The sequence below is a fragment of the Capra hircus genome, chromosome 14 (assembly GCF_001704415.2).
Source record: "Capra hircus breed San Clemente chromosome 14, ASM170441v1, whole genome shotgun sequence".
Lineage (NCBI taxonomy): Eukaryota > Metazoa > Chordata > Mammalia > Artiodactyla > Bovidae > Capra > Capra hircus.
In genome coordinates this window covers 30,175,416-30,196,595 of record NC_030821.1, presented here as the reverse complement: position 1 = coordinate 30,196,595, position 21,180 = coordinate 30,175,416, and the positions used below count along the sequence as shown (strand labels likewise).

The window sequence follows — 21,180 nt, the reverse complement described above, 5'->3', positions numbered from 1 at the left end:
GAGAAGACTTGAGAGTCCCTTGGCCTGCAAGGAGATCCAACCAGTCCATTTTAAAGGAGATTGGTCCTAGGTGTTTATTGCAAGGACTGATGCTAAAGCTGAAACTCCAATGCTTTGGCCACCTCATTCGAAGAGCTGACTCATTAGAAAAGACTGATGCTGGGAGGGATTGGGAGCAGGAGGAGAAGGGGGCGAGAGAGGATGAGATGGCTGGATGACATCACCGACTCAATGGACATGAGTCTGAGTAAACTCCGGGAGTTGGTGATAGACAGGGAGGCCTGGCGTGATGTGATTCTTGGGGTTGCAAAGAGTCGGACACAAATGAGCGACTGAATTGACTGACTGAACTGAATGGGAAGAATGTAATAAAGTGTAAATTAGAGATGATTATGGAAGTAATTCAGGAAAATTACCAAAATTATAAGATGAAGTGAAAGAGGTGCTTGCCAATAAAACTGAGGTCTGTACAAAGACATCAGAAGAAAAAAGTGAAATTCCAAAAGGAGAATGAATTTAAGGTGAAAGTCAACAGTTAAGGATGATTACAGATATGAAGAGAAAGATAAAGGCAGAAATTGTGTCTTTATTGTCAGTGCAAAAGTCATTTGAGGGTTAGCTAAGAAGGGTTTGTGTTGGAGGCAAGGGCGCTAAGAGAAATAACAATGGCTGGAGAGAGAATGTGAAGTGGGGAGGAACAAATAAAGACATCAAGAATCCCTAAGCAATTAAAAGATTATCGTCACTCTATAATTTAAAATGAAAAAATTCTTTTTTTTTTTCATACTGGCTTTTATTTTATTTTATTTTTTACTTTACAATACTGTATTGGTTTTGCCATACATTGACATGAGTCCGCCACGGGTGTGCCTGACTTAAGTTTTCTCAGGATAAATAGTTTGGTGCTTTTCTTTGAGAAATAAGAAACCATATATATTTTTTTCCAATGTGACATTCTTTGCTAATTATGTTAGTCTGCCTATAGGTACATATGTGATGAAAGAGAATGAGATTGGACTCTTTTTCAGAAGGCTTAGTTGTAAAATAAAAATAAATAAATTCAAAATAATTAAGCAGATAATTTTATTAAAAGTGAATTATTGGAGAATTTTACCACTGTAATATATAGCAATAACAAATCACTATGTTATATACCAAGAACTAATAGAGTGTTGTAGGTCTATTGTAACTCAAAACCAAACAAATTCATAGGAAAAGTGATCAGATTTGTGGTTACCAGAGTCAGGGATTTGGGGAAGCTACCTATATGAAGATGGTTAAAAAGTACAAGATATTTAGCTATCCAGTCAATAAATGTACTGGTGATATAATGTATAATATGATATGAAACACAACTGTATCTTATATGAATATATAACAATTGTTAGAGTAAATCTTAAGAGTTGTCATCACAAGAATTTTAATTTTTTTCTTTAATTTTGTATCTCTATGATAAGACAGATCACCACTCGATTCATTGTGGTGATCATTTAAAAGCTAAAAAGGGTTATTACAGGATGGGGGCAGGGAAAGACTACTGCGATAGGAAAACATGTGACAGTCACATCTGCAAGCATCTGAAGAATCAGGAAAAAGGGATTTTTCTCTAATAGAAAAGAGTACACAAGGTGAAAAAGAGCAAGGTGTGGAAGTGAGTTGAAAGGCTGACCCACAACGTTGTTCTCTGGGTCCAGCCTATCCTTAGGTTGCGTGCCAGCTCAAGGCTGAGGGAGGACCAGAGTCCAAGAACCTAGAGAAAGGAGAGAAGCTTGAGCAAAGTTTGGTTGCATGCAGTTTATCGTGATTGGTCTGTGAATACAAGCAATTCAACTAATCATTTGAGTCAAAGAAAAGGAGTTTACAAGGTCTGTGCTTGGTTTTGTCACAGAAAACTGAGGGGCCTTATTTAGGAGGTGTTATCTAAAATAAGTGAACCTTATATAGTTAGATGGTAAAGAGGGGTTATTCACTGTGAGTCCATATAAACAAACACAGAAGGATAAGGGGATTTCTTAACCATTAGGTAAAATTCACCATTTTCAGCTAAAAAAAAAAAAAAAAGTGAAAGGAAATAGGTTAGAGGGAGCTTTGTTTTATTTTTAGGATTAAAGAGACTTGAGTACCTGTGGACAACAGGAAGAAGCCAGAGAATAAAGGAGATGAAAGAACATAATTCTCAAAAAGAGAAACAGTGTGACCAAATTTAGGGTGTTATCCTGATTAACACGGAGAAGGCAATGGCAACCCACTCCAGTACTCTTGCCTGGAAAATCCCATGGATGGAGGAGCCTGGTTGGCTGCGGTCCATGGGGTCGCTAAGAGTCAGACATGACGGAGTGACTTCACTTTCTTTTTTCACTCTCATGCATTGGAGAAGGCAATGGCAACCCACTCCAGTGTTCTTGCCTGGAGAGTCCCAGGGACTGGGGAGCCTGGTGGGCTGGCGTCTCTGGGGTCCCACAGAGTTGGACACAACTGAAGCGACTTAGCAGCAGCAGTAGCAGCCTGATTAACATTGCCGTCTAACTGTAGAGAAAAATACTCAGGGAGCATTAAAGTTTGAAAAGGGAGATCTAGAGATAGTTGAGATAGTCTGTTTAATCATTTGATATGATACCACAAAACATACAGGTGATAGGGTAAATAAGGCTAAGCAAATAAATATTCTAGGTAGAGTAGGTCATCCGTTGTTACAGTGACACTGAGGCCGCGGTTGCAGAAGGTCATAGGGAAATGAAATAGCAGGCACCCATTATTTACATGGTTCAGTTCGGTTCAGTTTGGTCCGGTTCAGTCACTCAGTCGTGTCCGACTCTTTGCGACCCCATGAATTGCAGCACGCCAGGCCTCCCTGTCCATCACCAACTCCCAGAGTTCACTCACACTCACATCCATAGAGTCCGTGATGCCATCCAGCCATCTCATCCTCTGTCGTCCCCTTCTCCTCCTGCCCCCAAACCCTCTCAGCAGCAGAGTCTTTTCCAGTGAGTCAACTCTTCCCATGAGGTGGCCAAAGTACTGGAGTTTCAGCTTTAGCATCATTCCTTCCAAAGAAATCCCAGGGCTGATCTCCTTCAGAATGGACTGGTTGGATCTCCTTGCAGTCCAAGGGACTCTCAAGAGTCTTCTCCAACACCACAATTCAAAAGCATCAATTCTTCGGCGCTCAGCCTTCTTCATAGTCCAACTCTCACATCCATACATGACCACAGAAAAAACCATAGCCTTGACTAGACGGACCTTAGTCACAAAGTAATGTCTCTGCTTTTGACTATGCTATTTAGGTTGGTCATAACTTTTCTTGCAAGGAGTAAGCGTCTTTTAATTTCATGGCTGCAGTCACCATTTGCAGTGATTTTGGAGCCCCCCAAAATAAAGTCTGACACTGTTTCCACTGTTTCCCCATCTATTTCCCATGAAATGGTGGGACCAAATGCCATGATCTTCGTTTTCTGAATGTTGAGCTTTAAGCCAACTTTTTGACTCTCCTCTTTCACTCTCATCAAGAGGCTTTTTAGCTCCTCTTCACTTTCTGCCATAAGGGTGGTGTCATCTGCATATCTGAGGTTATTGATATTTCTCCCAGCAATCTTGATTCCAGCTTGTGTTTCTTCCAGTTCAGCGTTTCTCATGCTGTACTCTGCATATAAGTTAAATAAGCAGGGTGACAATATACAGCCTTGACGTACTCCTTTTCCTATTTGGAACCAGTCTGTTGTTCCATGTCCAGTTCTAACTGTTGCTTCCTGACCTGCATACAGATTTCTCAAGAGGCAGGTCAGGTGGTCTTCCCGTCTCTTTCAGAATTTTCCACATTTTGTTGTGATCCACACAGTCAAAGGCTTTGGCATAGTCAATAAAGCAGAAATAGATGTTTTTCTGGAACTCTCTTGCTTTTACCATGATCCAGCAGATGTTGGCAATTTGATCTCTGGTTTCTCTGCCTTTTCTAAAACCAGCTTGAACAGCAGGAAAGCATGTGAGATGAGTGCAATTGTTTGGTATTTTGAGCATTCTTTGTCATTGCCTTTCTTTGGATTTAGATGGTAAAGATTATCAAATTCTAATAATGATACTATATATTTAGGCTCAGGCAAAGAACAAAAATCTGAAATGTTTGCCAGATTCAAATTCTCCTTTGAAAACCAGTTTTGTGCTGTCAAAAGAATCCTGTATAACTTATAACTCAATGATAAAATTTACCTGAGAAAAACTGTGACTTCAAAGCTGAGATACGAGAATGATGATATTTGCAGGAGAAATCATATGACACCATGAGAATCCCAGTCTCCATCTCAGTCACTCTCTCTCAGGTGCACACGTGTGTGTTTACATCCACACTGTCTCACTCCACCACCAGGACCCTCCATATCTCAATTGCTCTAAGTTCCTAAGCTGCCAACTTTAAATATTATTTTCTTATCAAGCTGTGTTTAACGGGCTCTAACAATAACTCCCTAAAGAATCTATTCTCTGAATTTCTCTGACAATTTTTTGAACCTCTCCATTGAAGTCTAACAGAAACCTTTGTCAGGCCATAATAATAACTGAAGTAACTGTCCATTTTCATCAACAAGTCAGGCAACTAGAATTTAAGAATATCCTAACATTCAGTTTGTTCTGTGCTGTGCTTAGTCACTCAGACGTGTCTCTTTGCAACCCCCTGGACTCTAGCCCGTCAGGCTCGTCTCTCCATCCAGACTCTCCAGGCAGGGATACTGGAATGAGTTGTTATGCCCTCACCCAGTGGATCTTCCCAACCCAGGGATCAAACCCAGGTCTCCTGCATTGCAGGCAGATTCTTTACCAGCTAAGCTACCAGGGAAGTCCTAACATTCAGATTGAAGGTGAAGTCGCTCAGTCGTGTCTGACTCTTTGCGACCCTATGGACTGTAGGCTCCTCCGTCCATGAGATTCTCCAGGCAAGAATACTGGAGTGGGTTGCCATTTCCTTCTCCAGGGGATCTTCCCGACCCAGGGATCGAACCCAGGTCTCCTGCATTGGAGGCAGACGCTTTAACCTCTGAGCCACCAGGGAAGCCCAACATTCAGTTTAGGAGTGTTTTACTATAAAGTTATGTTGGTTCTCAGTGACACATTTTCACATGTTAACTATTATCAAAGCCTCTTCTTCTGTAAATGAAGGTATCAGGGAACATTTGAAAATGAAACAAATACTTCATATTCTATTATACCACATATTATTAAAGATTTTGCTTTGCTTTGTTTTGTTTCTCTTTTTTTCTCAGTAACCTTCAGAGTTTTTCTTAGTAATTATGAGGAAATCATTTTTACTCCTCTTAATGTGTTTCTTTTATAAGAATCAAAAATAGTAATAGCAAGGGAGAGAAGTATAAATGTAACTTTTTCTTGTCTTTTAAATCCAATAAAGGAGCTAAATTCACTCTATGTATGTGTTTAGTATTTTGATGGTCTTTCTTGAAAGATCATGCATTATTTAAGCATCCAGTATGATAGAAAATTGAGTTTGTACAAAAACCTCTAAACTTTTTTAGATGTGTGTTTTCTAAATACTGATAGATAATTTTATTAATCACTTAAGGGATTTTGTTTGTTTGTTTCAAATTAAAGCACCCTGTGGAGGCAATTTAACAGGATCTTCAGGATTTATTCTTTCACCAAACTTCCCTCATCCATATCCCCATAGTAGGGACTGTGACTGGACTATCACCGTCAATGCAGACTATGTTATCTCCTTGGCATTTATCAGGTGAGTTCCTATTCCTTTCCACAGCTTAAAATTGTTTTTCTTATTTTACATTACCATTTGCACTAGAAAATATTCATTTTACATGACATTTTACTTTTTTTTACCAATTTGAATACAAATATTTTGCAATAAACAATTTAAAAATCTCTATATAATTCCAGTGTAGTTCTGCAGGCTAATGAGTGTGCATCACTTAACAGTTTCCAGTATAGAGGAAACATGTTAAAGGTTGAATAGTTTATTGATTTTCATGAAACATCTCTTCAGAACCTTTCCTCTCTCCCTGAACTTACCATCACTGCTTCAAAAGATTCTGTGTTTCCTAAACTTAAAGATTAAAAGGTCAGCATTTTGAGGAATGTTTTCTCCCATATGTGCACCATCAAAAATGTCTTTGAAGTATCTGTGCAGCACCATTATTGGGCTTGGGAAGGTATATATATACCATATACCATTCTTTCTGGTGGTCTCATTAAGTCAACTGTCAAGAATTTGATGGGTAATCTTCATATAATTTCTCAGCAGAATTTGTCTTCTGATAGAACTTTACATAAGGTATTCAAAATTTACGTTTATTGTTTAGCAGTATCAGTTGAAAAGTTAGCTTAGTACTGACATAGTGGAGGATGCAGCTTCTCGTATGGCAAAGAAATTGCTGAGTTTAATCCCCAGCTCTGTTACTGTCATTTGTGTTACCTTGAGTAAGTTATTATTTGAATGAGTAATATTATAATATATGATTTTATAATAATATTATTTGAGCCTCTGTTTCCTGGCATGAAGTAACAGCTGTATCACAAAACCTGGCCTAATTCTTTTCCTTAAGATTTCAATGGGAATGTTAGGTGTCAGCAACTTAAAGAGTTTCTACCTAGAAATGTTCCTAATTTTAGTGTCCAAGACTAAAGTCTGCTGGCTCTTGTAACACAGCTATTCCTTCTGCTAGCATGTCACAGCTGCTTGGTTTTTATGTAAACTTTTAAGCTGAACATTTTTTCTAATATATGAAAGTGAAAGTCACTCAGTCATGTCTGACTCTTTGCGGCCCCGTGGACTATACAGTCCGTGGAATTGGGGGATCTTCCCAATCCAGGAATCAAACCCAGGTCTTCTGCAGTTCTGGCAGATTCTTTACCAGCTGAGCCACAAAGGAAACTGGTATATGAAACCCAGGTTTAAAAAAAAAAAAAAAAAAAAAAACTAGAAAAAAGATAATTCACATTCATGAAAAATTTCAAAAGTATAAACATATGGAATTTTTATTTCTATAATTTGTAGTAGTACATTGATAATGGTAACAACAAAGCAACACTTGATGGCAATGTTGGTTATATGCCAAGACCCACTTATAAGACAATTTTCTGCAGTAAATACTTTTATTCTCATTTTTGCAGTAGAGGAAATGGCAGTACAAACATTAAAAATGTCAGGATGTATGATACAGGGTTTAATTTACTTTAAAATTATTTTAGTTAATAACTGAGTGGTAGAAGGTTGTATTACATGAAATGTGTGAGCAGAAGTTGATTTACTGTTGTATCATTGATTATGTGACCTAAGAGAGACTACTGACATATCAGGATCTCATTGGGAAAATAGAAATGATAATCTCTTCCTTATACCACAGGATTATTGACAAAAAAAGTTAATATTTGTGAAACTATTTGTAAAAGATAGAATGTACTATCTTCCCAGGTTTTTAGGAAAAATAATCACTATATTTATGTCTTCAGTTTTCTAAGTATGTGGGTTCTATAATCATTATAGGATGATTCTCATACTTTGAAGGTTGTTAAGGCAAGTTTATTATGCAAGTTTGAAACACTTAAATATTGATTTGAATAGTTTATGTGCTAAAATGTCTTTATTTACACACTGTTTACTTTTGGTAAAGAGTATATTGGCTCAATTTGCCTACATTAAGTTCTAAAAGAAGAAAATATATTTACTTTAAAAGAAAAGAATACCTAGTACAATGTGCAATGCTTTGAGTAATTTAAATGCAGATTTTATCTTTCCAACTTTTTTTAGAGTTCAGTTTTAAAACAAGAATGCTCTTAAAATTTGAAGTTCAAGGCAAATAGATTCATGGACAAAGCAAAAAGAGATGCAAAATACCTGGTGAAAAATTTTAAAATACAGTTAATGTCTTACACATTTTACCGATATAAAGTAACTTAAGGATATGTAGCTAACAAGGACACAAGCGTCTTGAACCTAAACTCTGAGTGCAAATCATGTATCCTTCATCAGCTTACAAACTGTTTGCCTTACAGTCATTTGTATTCCCTGTAGACATAATGCCAACTTAGAAATACTTGAAAATATCAAAATATCTTCTTTCTTTTTTCAGTGCTGATTTTATATGCATATTCAGTCTGCTGTTACCAGGGGAATTTTTAAATTGACTTATTTTGACAGAATCTGTTATTTTTAAATATAATGATTGAATTAATATATAATTTATGGGACTATTATGCTTAAAATCTTAGTAATAACCATTCCACTTTTTTCTTCCTTCCTTCCTTTCTTTCTTTTTCTTTTCTTTTAGTTTTAGCATAGAACCAAACTATGATTTCCTCTATATATATGATGGGCCAGACAGTAATAGTCCCTTGATTGGAAGCTTTCAAGACAGCAAATTACCGGAGAGGATAGAAAGCAGCTCAAATAACATGCATTTGGCTTTTCGGAGTGATGGATCTGTTAGTTACACTGGATTTCATTTAGAATATAAAGGTAAATGTGAACATTTGATTTTAGCATCATGATTTAAATTGTGAATATTTTATATAAGAGAATAATGTCATATTGGCCATTGTCAGTGGTTAGTTATATGTGCAGTTCTTAAAGCGTACTACCTGCAATCCATCTCACAATAGAACACTCACTGTAGACTTTTCCTATGAGTGAGAAGGAAATTAGCATTTCTTAATTACTACCAAAGGAAATGTATCACACAAATAAGCCATTAGGGTACTGCAGTAGTTGCCTGAGGCCACAAAATATTTCTTAAAAAACAAAGTCATTTTTGGAAGCTGAAGTTTCACTTGAATATCAAATATTCAGAGACTACTCTCACTGATAAAAATATTCAAAACTATACAATTCACAAAATATTTTGACAATTATGATTCAGAAAATATCTGAAAATATTTAAATAGGTCAACATTTAGAATAGGGTGAATATAATATGCTCTAAATCAAATCCCTTATGATTATACAGTGGAAGTGAGAAATATATTCAAGGGATTGGATCTGATAGACAGAGTGCCTGAAGAACTATGGACCTAAGTTAGTGACATTGTACAGGAGACAAGGATCAAGACCATCCCTAAGAAAAAGAAATGCAGAAAAGCAACATGGTTGTCTGCTGAGGCCTTACAAATAGCTGTGAAAGGAGAAAAGGAAAAATATCTTTCAAATCAAGATAATATAAGGTAAGATATCTTATATAATGGCAAAGGAGAAAAGGAAATGTATCTTCCAAATCAAGATAATATAAGATAAGATATCTTATATAATGGGCATATGCCCATTTGAATACAGAGTTCCAAAGAATAGCAAGGAGATAAAAGAAATCCTTCCTCAGTGATCAGTGCAAAGAAATAGAGGAAAAGAATAGAATGGGAAAGACTAGAGATCACTTCAAGAAAATTAGAGATACCAAGGGAACATTTCATGCAAAGATGGGCACAATAAAGGACAGAAATGGTATGGACCTAACAGAAGCAGAAGATATTAAGAAGAGGAGGCAAGAATACACAGAAGAACTATTTAAAAAAAAAAAAAGATCTTCATGACTCATAATCACAATGGTGTGATCACTCACTTAGAGCCAGACATCCTGGAATGTGAAGTCAAGTGGACTTTAGGAAGCATCTCTGTGAACAAAAGAGGTAGAGGTGATGGAATTCCAGCTGAGCTATTTCCAATCTTAAAAGATGATGCTGTGAAAGTACTGCACTTAGTATGCAAGCAAATTTGGAAAACTCAGCACTGGCCACTGGACTGGAAAAGGTCACTTTCATTCCAATCCCAAAGAAAGGCAATGCCAAAGATCGCTCAAACTACAGCACAATCGTACTCATCTCACACGCTAGTAAAGTAATGCTCAAAATTCTCCAAGCCAGGCTTCAACAATGAGTGAACTGTGAACTTGCAGATGTTCACGGTGGATTTAGAAAAAGCACAGGAACAAGAGATCAAATTTCCAACATGTGTTAATCGTTGAAAAAGCAAGAGAGTTCCAGAAAAAACCATCTACTTCTGTTTTGTCGACTATGCCAAAGCCTTTGACTGTGTGGATCACAATAAACAGTGAAAAATTCTGAAAGAGATGGGAATACCAGACCACCTGACCTGCCTCTTGAGAAATCTGTATGCAGGTCAGGAAGCAACAGTTAGAACTGGACATGGAACAACAGACTGGTTCCAAATAGGAAAAGGAGTGCGTCAAGGCTGTATATTGTCACCTTGCTTATTTAACTTATATGCAGAGTACAGCATGAGAAATGCTGGGCTGGAGGAACCACAAGCTGGAATCAAGATTGCCAGGAGAAATATCAATAACCTCAGATATGCAGATGACACCACCCTTATGGCAGAAAGTGAAGAAGAACGAAAGAGCCTCTTGATTAAAGTGAAAGAGAAGAGTGAAAAAGTTGGCTTAAAACTCAACATTCAGAAAATGAAGATCATGGCATCTGGTGCCATCACTTCATGGCAAATAGATGGGAAAACAGTGGAAACCATGATGGACTTTATTTTGGGGGGCTCCAAAATCACTGCAGATGGTGATTGCAGCCATGAAATTAAAAGACGCTTGCTCCTTGGAGAGAAAGTTATGACCAACCTAGACAGCATATTAAAAATCAGAGACATTCCTAGGCCAACAAAGGTCCATACAGTCAAAGGTAGTTTGTCCAGCAGCCATGTATGGATGTGAGAGTTGGACTTTAAAGAAAGCTGAGTGGCGAAGAATTGGTGCTTTTGAACTGTGGTGTTGGATAAGACCCTTGTGAGTCCCTTGGACTGCAAGGAGATCCAACCAGTTCATCCTAAAGGAGATCAGTCCTGAATATTCATTGGAAAAACTAATGCTGAAGCTGAAACTCCAATTCTTTGGTCACCTGATGCGAAGACCTGACTCATTTGAAAAGATCCTGATGCTGGGAAAGATTGAAGATGGGAGGAAGAGGGGACAACAGAGGATGAAATGGTTGGATGGCATCACCGACTTTATGGACATGAGTCTGAGTGAGCTCCAGGAGTTAGTGATAGACAGAGAAGCCTGGCATGCTGCAGTCCATGGGGTCACAAAGAGTCAGACATGACTGAGCAACTGAACTAAACTGAATATGTTATGGTAATGAATATAATATTTTAGAACATTTCTATCTGTATTTAAATGAATTAATATTAAGAAATATATGGATATTTCTTGGGCTTTGCCAGGTGGCACTAGTGGTAAAGAATCCCCCTGCAAATGCAGGAGATGTAAGAGAGTCGGGTTGATCCCAGGGTCGGGAAGGGCACAGCAACCCACTCTCGTATTCTTGTGTGGAGAATCCCATGAAGAAAGAAGCCTGGTAGGCTAAGGTCCATAAGGTTGCAAAGAGTCAGACATGACTGAAGGGACCTAGCATGTACATATATGGATATTTATAAATGTATTTTAAGTTTTCTATTCAATGCCTATAAGGACAAATTAGATCTTAGTTGTTTAAAGTTAAATTTTATTTTTCAAAAATTGAGTCTATAAAGGATACTGATAAAAGGGTCATTTGAGTTATGTAAATGCATACTTTGAATTTATTACTTACTGCTTTGATTTTATTTTTTCCCCACTATAGAATATTTTCAGTAGGTAAAAGTTATACAGAATAGTAAAACAAACTTCAAAGTATTTGCTATCCAAATACAAAGTATTTGACAGACTTAACATGGTGTTATATTTGCTTCAAATCTTGTTATTCTTGTTTTAAGAAATATTCAATTGAAACTTCTGAATTTGCACTAGGAAGAGAGGGGTGTGTGTGTGTGTGTGTGTGTGTGTGTGTGTGTGTGTGTGTGTGTGTGTGTGTTTAGGGCTATCGAAAGAAGTCAAGCTGAAACCCCACCTTAAATACATCTTCAGCTAGAGACAAAAGAAAATGTTGAGAGTAGTGGTTTGGGACTTCAAAGGAGAAAAAGGCAATCCGCATTGATAGAAAAGTAAATGTTTGATAAATAAATGTTTGCTGGGCTGTGCAGAGACAAGGAGCTAAAGAGTGGATTTGCTCTCTAGGCCCTGCTGAGTCTCCACTACTGTAGCCCAGCCTATAGTCGCTACAGGTGTCTTTGGTCATCAGTCAGTCACTCAGTCGTGTCCAATAATTTGTGACTTCATGGACTGCAGCACACCAGACTTCCCTGTCCATCACTAACTCCCAGAGCTTACTCAAACTCATGTCCATCGAGTAGGTAATGCCATCCAGCCATCTCATCCTCTGTCGTCCCCTTCTCCTCCTGCCTTCAATCTTTCCCAGCATCAGGGTCTTTTCCAAGGAGTCAGTTCTTCGCATCAGGTAGCCAAAGTATTGGAGTTTTAGCTTCGGCATCAGTCCTTCCAGTGAATATTCAGGACTCATTTCCTTTAGGATTGACTGGTTTTATCTCCTTGCAGTTGTGGGGACTCTCAAGAGTCTTCTCCAACACCACAGTTCAAAACATCAGTTCTTTGGTGCTCAGCTTTGTTTATAGTCCAGCTCTCACATCCATACATGACTGCTGGAAAAGCCATAGCTTTGACTAGATGGACCTTAGTTGGCCAAGTAATGTCTTTGCTTTTTAACATGCTGTCTATGTTGGTCATAACTTTTGTTTTGAGGAGCAAGCATCTTTTAATTTCATGGCTACAGTCACCATGTGCAGTGATTTTGGAGCCAAAAAAACACAAAGTTTCTTACTGTTTCCATTGTTTCTCCGTCTATTTGCCATGAAGTGATGGGACCGGATGCCACAATCTTAAGTTTTTTGAATGCTGATTTTGATGCCAGCTTTTTCACTCTCCTCTTTCACTTTCAGTAAGAGGCTCTCTTCTTTGCTTTCTGCCATAAGGGCCCATCTTTGGTCACAAATGTATTCTATTTTAGGTACATGCCCTTTAGCTAAATTCTTAGGTAGCTAAGTGGGCGGTATAAAGACTATGTTTCTGTTTCTTAAAAATAATAACCCGAAATCAATATGTATGCCAAAGAGGCATATTTTGAGGTGGTAAATTTTGGTCTATGAGTCTCTCATCTTACAGAGCAAAGTAAGAAATGGCCTTGTCAGTGGGAGAATATATGAGCTATTTGGTGCCAAACAGTAGGTGATTCTCTGGTGGCTCAGAAGAATTTCAGATTCTTTACCATGCAGGAGAGCAATGAGGGAGACCTGGGTTTAAGCCCTGGGTTGAGGAGATCCTTTGGAGAAGATCTGGAGAAGGGAATGGCTGGCTACCTACTCCAGTATTCTTGCCTGGAGAATTCTATGGGTAGAGGAGCCTAATGAGCTATAGTTTATAGGGTCGCTCATGACTGAAGTGACTAATGCTTTCACTTTCAGTAAGAATTTAGGATGACCAGCTATTTATTAGGGTTGTATGAAAATGTTAGCTGCTCCAAACCAGAGGATCATGGGCAAGCTTACACCTTGTGACTATGGATTAGGAAACATTGATATTCTAGAGAGTTGAACTTGAACAATGTGTCAAACTCTCCCACTGGAAGAGGCTCCCCATGCTATACAACAGGAACCCAACTAACTGGCTATCTGCACAAATCATGAGTAGTCAAGATTATTTTCAGACACTCCTGTTCCCTTCATGACTGTATCCTCCTAATTCTTAATTCAGTGCTTATCTTTTCCATGTATGTATGCTTGTACATATATTTATATTTTCCATCATGTATAATTCCTTCATTCTGTTTTCAAAAAACATATTTTCATCATGTACATATTCTTATGAAAATTGTTTTTTCCCCCTACATTATTTCTGAGGTATACCAATGATAAGAGACATGTAGACTTAGTTCATTAATTTCTTTGTGATGTTCTATCATATGACTATCACAAGTAATTTGTAAATTTTTCTGATAGATACTTACGTTAAGTTTTCTGTTAGGAATCATGATGATATAGCCATTCTTTTGAATGCTTTCTTGAACATATCTATTAGATTCTAAAATATCTGTATATTTAAGAGTGGGAATACTAGATCAAAGGATATAAACCTCTTGAATCTAACTACATATCCCCTAGTTACTCCCAGAAGAGGCTATACCAATTTATACTCTCAACAGCAGAGAAAGCATTTCAGAACCTCCACATTTTCTGAGTTATAACTGACAAAAACATTATACTATTTTTAGATGTTTGTATGACATAATGATTTAATAAACGTATGTATTGCAAAATGATTACTATATTAAGTCTATATAGCATTATCACTACTGCATATAGTTACAGTTATTTTTTTCTTGTAATGAAAACTTGTTAAGATATATTCCCTTAGCAACTTTCAAATATAGAATACATATATTCTTAAGTATTGTCATTTTTAATTGTCATAATTAATTCATTTTTCATTTATTTCTTAAAATAGTGGGGTTTTTTGCTATATTATCAGAACCCATTTTTGGGTACATATATACATATTTTTAATCTTATTTTGAGCTTTCTATTCCTTTTGCTTTTTCTCTTGTACTAGCACAAATTTCTTTTTTTATCAAAGTCATATAATTACTTGATATTTTATTGTTCATTTATTTATTTACTATGCACACTCCCATTTATGCCCCTCAATTCCTGTGCTGTGCTTAGTCGCTCAGTCATGTCCTACTCTTTGCATCCCCATGGACTACAGCCCAGCAGGATCCTCTGTCCATGGGGATTTTCCAGGAAGAATACTGGAGTAGGTTGCCATGCCCTTCTCCAGAGGATCTTCCCAACCCAGGGATTGACCGTGTGATCAAACGCATTGCAGGCAGATTTTTTACTGTCTGAGTCACCAGGGAAGCCCAAGAATACTAGAGTGGGTAACCTATCCCTTCTCCAGGGAAACTTCTTGACCCAGGAATAGAACCAGGGTCTCCTGCATTACAGGTGGATTCTTTACCAGCTGAGCTACCTGGGAAGCCCCACTCAATCCCTACACATACACCAGAAAAACAAACTTCTTAAGAGAAAGAACTCTATTTACCACTATACAATGAACTTATTAGAATAATGCCTATATACATAGTAATTGTTTGATAATTACTTAGCTGATTTTGAGTTGCTTAAAGAGGTGTTTTATATTTTAAATCAAGATATGATTAGAATAATAACATACTGAAATCTAAGGAAACTTAGAGACACATTCATGTCCTGTATTTTACAAATGAGAACTTGGCTTTTTAGGAATATCTGCAAGGTGATAGCTTTATAAACAAGACTCAGTTAAAAAGCGATAGAGAACTGTAAGCAAGTCAGTAAAGCTAGGTTCTATTGTGAGTTTGTATTTAACAAAGCATTTCCAGAGACCCATAGGATAACAGATACAGGAAGAATGCCACAATACTACCATACTCAGGGTTGCTGATGCTGCTGCTAAGTCGCTTCAGTCGTGTCCGACTCTGTGCGACCCCATAGACGGCAGCCGGCCAGGCTCCCCCGTCCCTTGGATTCTCCAGGCAAGAACACTGGAGTGGGTTGCCATTTCCTTCTCCAATGCGTGAAAGTGAAAAGTGAAAGTGAAGCGCAGATGATACTAATTTGTTACAGCATTCTTTCTCATGAAAACTGGACTTGACTTCCCAATCCTTTCTCTCATAATATCCATATAGTCATTATTAAATCCATGTCATTTAGTACTTGAGATAAAATCTACTCACCATATCTTAAACTAAATGTATTGCCCTTCCTGTTTCCCATCTTGGTCAATTTCGGTGTCCCATTATTTCTGAAAAGATACGATTTATGCGACCACAGGAAAAAGGCCACTGATGCATTTTTTAAAAGGACAGTGTTAATTGCCTATTATGTACTTTACTCCAAGTACAGTTATTAGCTCTTTCAATACAGTATCTCTTTCTTTCCCATTAGCAAAAACACTTGTAAATGCAACAAAATATTAACTAACAGCAGTATCGGGTAAGTATTACTATACCTATTTTCAAATGATGAAATTGAGAAGCAGATTGTTAAAGTGAATTGCAAATAATGGCATAAATTATCACTACCAATAAGAGTAAAGGAAAATAAAAATGTGAGTACAGGCAGAGAAATACATAAGCATTCTATGAACTACAGTCCCTCTTGTACCCTGCAACTACTGCCTACCATCCTCGGTTACTACACTAGTGCCCATTTACACACAATTCCTTGAGGTCTTATTTTTATACTCCAGATGGTATTTCTTTACAATGTTAGTGCTAAGTTTATGGTATTCTCCAAATCCAACCTAATTAACTTTCTGGACTGGCTGTCAAAATTCTCAAATACCCCCCCATAGAATTTCATCCCCCACATTAGGGTCTCCAGAATCTGCCTTTTCTTATCAGTCACCTTACTTTCTATTTCTATTTTTTTTTTAATTCAATTGAATTTATTTATTTATTTATTTATAATTTTTTATTTTTTTTAATTTTAAAATCTTTAATTCTTACATGTGTTCCCAAACATGAACCCCCCTCCCACCACAACTTAGCTCTTCAACTGCTGATAAAGTGGTCTTGTTGTTTATTTCTGCCATAGCCAAGCAAACATGTCAAAATTTTCAAGATAAAATGTCCACCCGCAAAAGAAATTGACATATAACTGGAGGTTCTGGATAGTAAAAACTATTTGTTTGTTATTTGTAATCATGTTATATACTTTATTTCAAGCATGTTAATTTCTATTAGCTCTGAAAAAGTAAAGTTTTTAAGACCCAACTCACTCCAAATACTGGTATTTATAGGTCTTTATTTAAAAAGCTACAGGTTCAACACCTACTTCTGTAGAGCTCACACCAGAATATAGTTGCTGTTGCTTCTGTTCTTACTAATCTCTTCATTTCCCTCTTGAAGATAGACACTGAACCTTATTTTTGTTTATTTGCAAATACATAGGAGTTCTGCAAACAAAGCATTTGAGTGGTGAACAAATGCTATAGTCAAACATCGCAAATACACAGCCTGTTAATAATAGAGATTCTGAAAGGAATACTACTTTTATTTACAAAAAGCAAATGTTATATGGCAAAACCCACCACAATATTGTAAAGTAATTAGCCTCCAATTAAATTTTTTTAAAAAATCAAATGGTAGATATGCTCTAGTGTTGTAGACAATAGTAAACTGAAATAAATAGATATTTTCAGGTAAGGGGAGATGTTTTATTAACTTGAAATAACTCTTTGTCCCCAATGAGTTTAAATCAATCTAGTCTCCAGCAGTCTTCCCTGAAGAATCTCCATGGACAGAGGAGCCTAGCAGGCTGCAGTTCATGGTGTGGCAAAGAGTCGGACATGACTGAGTGACTAAGCACAGATAAATGAATGTAATTTCAGTGAGATACAATATTAAATGTATACTTGATAAACATTTTAGCTTAATGCTATCTTTTGCATTGTTTTGTATTAAAGCTATTTTTAATTATAAGTATATTTTAAATATTTAATAGGTGTAACTCATAGGAGTGATGTTTATATTATTTAAACAAAATATACTATTTACATGAAGAAGAGAGTATAGATACAGTTTCGTGCTTCTGAAGGGGACCTCCTGGCAGCTGTTTTATCTGATAGGCACCAAAAATCTACAGTGAAAGATTTATGAATGGTTGTTTATATATGGGATAAGTTAGCCACCTGCTTCAAGAACCTTAAAATATAGTCAATTACTTTCTAAATTAATATATCAATTTAAGATAAGACATATCTTTTCATAGAGCAACCTATTACATTTCAGCTTTAGTTTGAGGTATTTTGCATCAATTATTTAATTTCTAATTGTTTAATCAACAGTATTTTCCAAAATAAAAGAGATACGTCTGTGGTTTATATTTAATTTCAAAGAGCACATGAGGAATCTGACCCTGTGTGAACTATGGGTCTTCGAAAAGAGAGAGCCTTTTGGGAATTACTATGATCTGAGGGGACTACAATACATACACAGTTTGAAGGGAATTTAGCTCTTAGTTTCTGAGTTCATGCTAGCAGGTATATGCCCAATGGCACTATTCTGGAAATAAAAAGCAGCTGAATATTATATACTTTGGTGACGTCTCAAAAATAAAAATAACATATAACTGATTATCTACAAAACAACACTATTCTTAATAATGGTCCTTTCATGAGTAAATACCTGTATGTGGGAATAAACATTGAAGTTTGTTAAAAACTGGTGGCTCAGAGGTTAAAGTGTCTGCCTCCAATGTGGGAGACCCGGGTTCGATCCCTGGGTTGGGAAGATCCCCTGGAGAAGAAAATGGTAACCCACTCCAGTATTCTTGCCTGGAGAATCCCATGGACGGAGGAGCCTGGTGGGCTACAGTCCATGGGGTCGCAAAGAGTCGGACAAGACTGAGCGACTTCACCTTCACCTTCAACCTTTAACAACAAAATATTATGGTTCTCATTAGACCAGGAAATAAATGTGTTTACTAACAAGTCATTAAGTATTAACTGAACAAACATTATTCAGTTATTGTCATGCCTGACGCAAAGCATGGTAAAAACTTCATAATGATATAGCTATTGTGCTTATTATAATTTCATCTATATGTCTTCCTTAATAAAATGAAAACAAAAGCATGATAAAGCTTTAATTTTTCCTGTTGACTCTTCTTAAGGACACACATTTCAACTTTGTAATGTCAAAATTTTTCATTAAAATAACTATTTACAATGCTTTAATTTCACCTGGAAATAATTCTGAAACAAATTTTTTTGTAAAAGTGAAAAAACAGTCCTTTGCTAAGATACAGGCTCTGTTGCTCACAATCACTTCTGTCTTCCAGAAGACTGCTTCTAACATGCTTTACTTAGAGAATATAAGGCAAGGGACTCTTACCTGGGATCTATTCAGTAGGCAAGTTGCCATTATTAATAAAAGTGAATTATTCATACAAATAAATCATTTTATTAAATCAATTATTCATTAAAATACTATCAATTTGTGTGCCTCACTTTTTTTTTTCCAAAATTGAAATCATTTTCCATCTGTTTCCTGGACCTTTATGTAAGGATTCTCCATATGTTCTCAAAATTTCCAGATGCAATTGCTATGGCAAACACGGAAATAAACAAGTGCAGTATTATTCATAGAAAGCTATTCACTAAGAATTTAAAGCAATATGTAAACATAATAAAGAGATAAGTGAATCCTCTCAAAATGAGCCTAGCAGTATAAAATTGTTGCAGAGGCAGTATTTTTAATTTATCAACCATGTTTCCCTTTACTCAAAAAGTAGGTTTGCATTATAGATTCACTAACATGTCACTGAAAATTTGGGGAAAACTTTAAAGAAGGAAAAAGCTAACTTTTCAAAAGATGGATGTTAGGCAGTTAGACATGTCAAAGAGATTAATCCTTCTAAATAGTAATTTCAACCCTTTCTTTTCCCTCAAGGGATTTAGTTCAATTTCATGAAGAGCATAAATGGTAGGTTGCCATTACACCTAAAAATTACATTGTATTTTCTGCTTATTTAAGGAAAGAATTAATGTTTTTCTCTGAAAAATTAAACAAAATAACCTCTGTACCACTAAAGCCTCTTTCTTATTGACCAAAGTATCTTCTAGTTCTTTTCCTTATGTTATACGGGATACAAAGTTCTTACACTGTGTGTGTGTACACTCATGTACATACCTTTGAAAGGTCAAATTATTTAGTTTTGATTGATGCTCAGAAATCAGGTTTATCTGACTTACAAGCTCCAGTATAACTTCTCCCCTTCATGTCTCTCATCTCCCTTTCACCTAGTCTGCCCATTACCCCCCAGTGCTCAGTTTAGATGTCAGTTCTTCAGGAAGGTTCTGGATGCTGCTCCTTATACAACACACATCACAACCACAAGTGTTTACTTAATATAATTATTTTCTTGATAGACTGTAAAAGCCATGAAGGTTAGAATATTTTTTTTTATCACCATGGCTGTATTTCCAGTGTTACTTGGATAATGGGCTCTTAAGTAGTTTCTGGAAAGAAGGAAGGAAGGAAAGGAAGTGAGAATTTTTCATTTGGTATTCTATTAAAATCATTTAAATGTTTCTTTCCAGCATTTCCTCTTTAATTGAATTCATAGAAATCTTGTGAAGTATGTTTCCTAAAGCATAAAATTCTCATAAGTTCCTATAAGTGTTGAAGCACTTTGAACTCTGTAGACTTTAGCAAATGGAATACAAATATTTTTCTGTTAAAATTAACTATATTTTGATTAATTTATTATGATTATAATAGCCAAACATCAAGATATTTTTGGCATAAATTACCAAGATTCTATGAGTCATATCCAAAGATATACCCATCTCCTGAATGCCCATTAACATAAGATAAATTCTCATGTAACAAATCACATTTGTTATCTTGAATTTGTGACAGCCCTTATATTGTACATCTCTATTTATCTGCAATAATAATAAAATAGAAATATTCATGTTTAGCCATATCTGGTATAACAAAAGTATTCTACCACTTATTTGCCAAAATGGATGAACTAATATATTTCTCTCATGTTTTCAAAATATTCTGTCAGTCTCTCTAGTTTACTCTCTGGTTCCATAGAAAACAGTTCTTTGTTGTGCATGAAACTTACTTTTTAATTTGCCTTTTACTATTACCTTTGAAAGTTCTTGGCTTTGATATAGATTGTGTCCAAAAAGATCATGGTTTGGATATTATAAAGATTTTGTTACTATTTTTAACGGGCAGACCTCTGACAGATATGTGTGGAATGAGTAGAGGAGGTTAAGCTAAGAGAAATGGCTTCAGGGTGGAGACATACGATCTTTTACTTTCTTCCTAGTGATTAACTGAAATTAGCATAGGCAGTAGTACTATATCTAAGTTCAGTCACATGAAATGGAGTGTACTTTTTTTGGGGGAAGATCTTTTAAATAATGAAATATTAAATAAAAAAAGTTCTTATTTTCCAAAATAATTGTTTTAAAACTTATGCATGGATGATAACACATAATTATAATAAACTCTGAAACCCTGTTTGACTATATGTATTAGATACTAATTTTAATGAGAAGACCAATGAAGAATTTTATCCTTTTATAACCAATATAAATTAACAAAACATCAGATATAGTTGAGGGCTACTTTGTACTTTTAGCTCTTAAACAGAGGCAGAAATGGTGTTGGTGCTTTCTGTCTATTTAGAGGTAGAGATGAAGATATACTGATAGTTTCCTAGAATGTGCTATTTTAAAATAATTCATTTTATATCAACAT

At 36.1% G+C, this 21,180-nt stretch overlaps 1 protein-coding gene across 1 annotated transcript in view; it reads left to right on the top strand.

Moving 5' to 3' along the window:
- LOC108637476 (CUB and sushi domain-containing protein 3-like) overlaps positions 1-21,180 on the top strand; it is a 95,803-nt gene that overhangs the window by 43,630 nt on the left and 30,993 nt on the right. The window contains exons 6-7 of the mRNA XM_018058090.1: positions 5,593-5,731; positions 8,283-8,470. Of these exons, the coding sequence (XP_017913579.1) occupies positions 5,593-5,731; positions 8,283-8,470 (327 nt within the window). The remainder of the gene's footprint in view (positions 1-5,592; positions 5,732-8,282; positions 8,471-21,180) is intronic.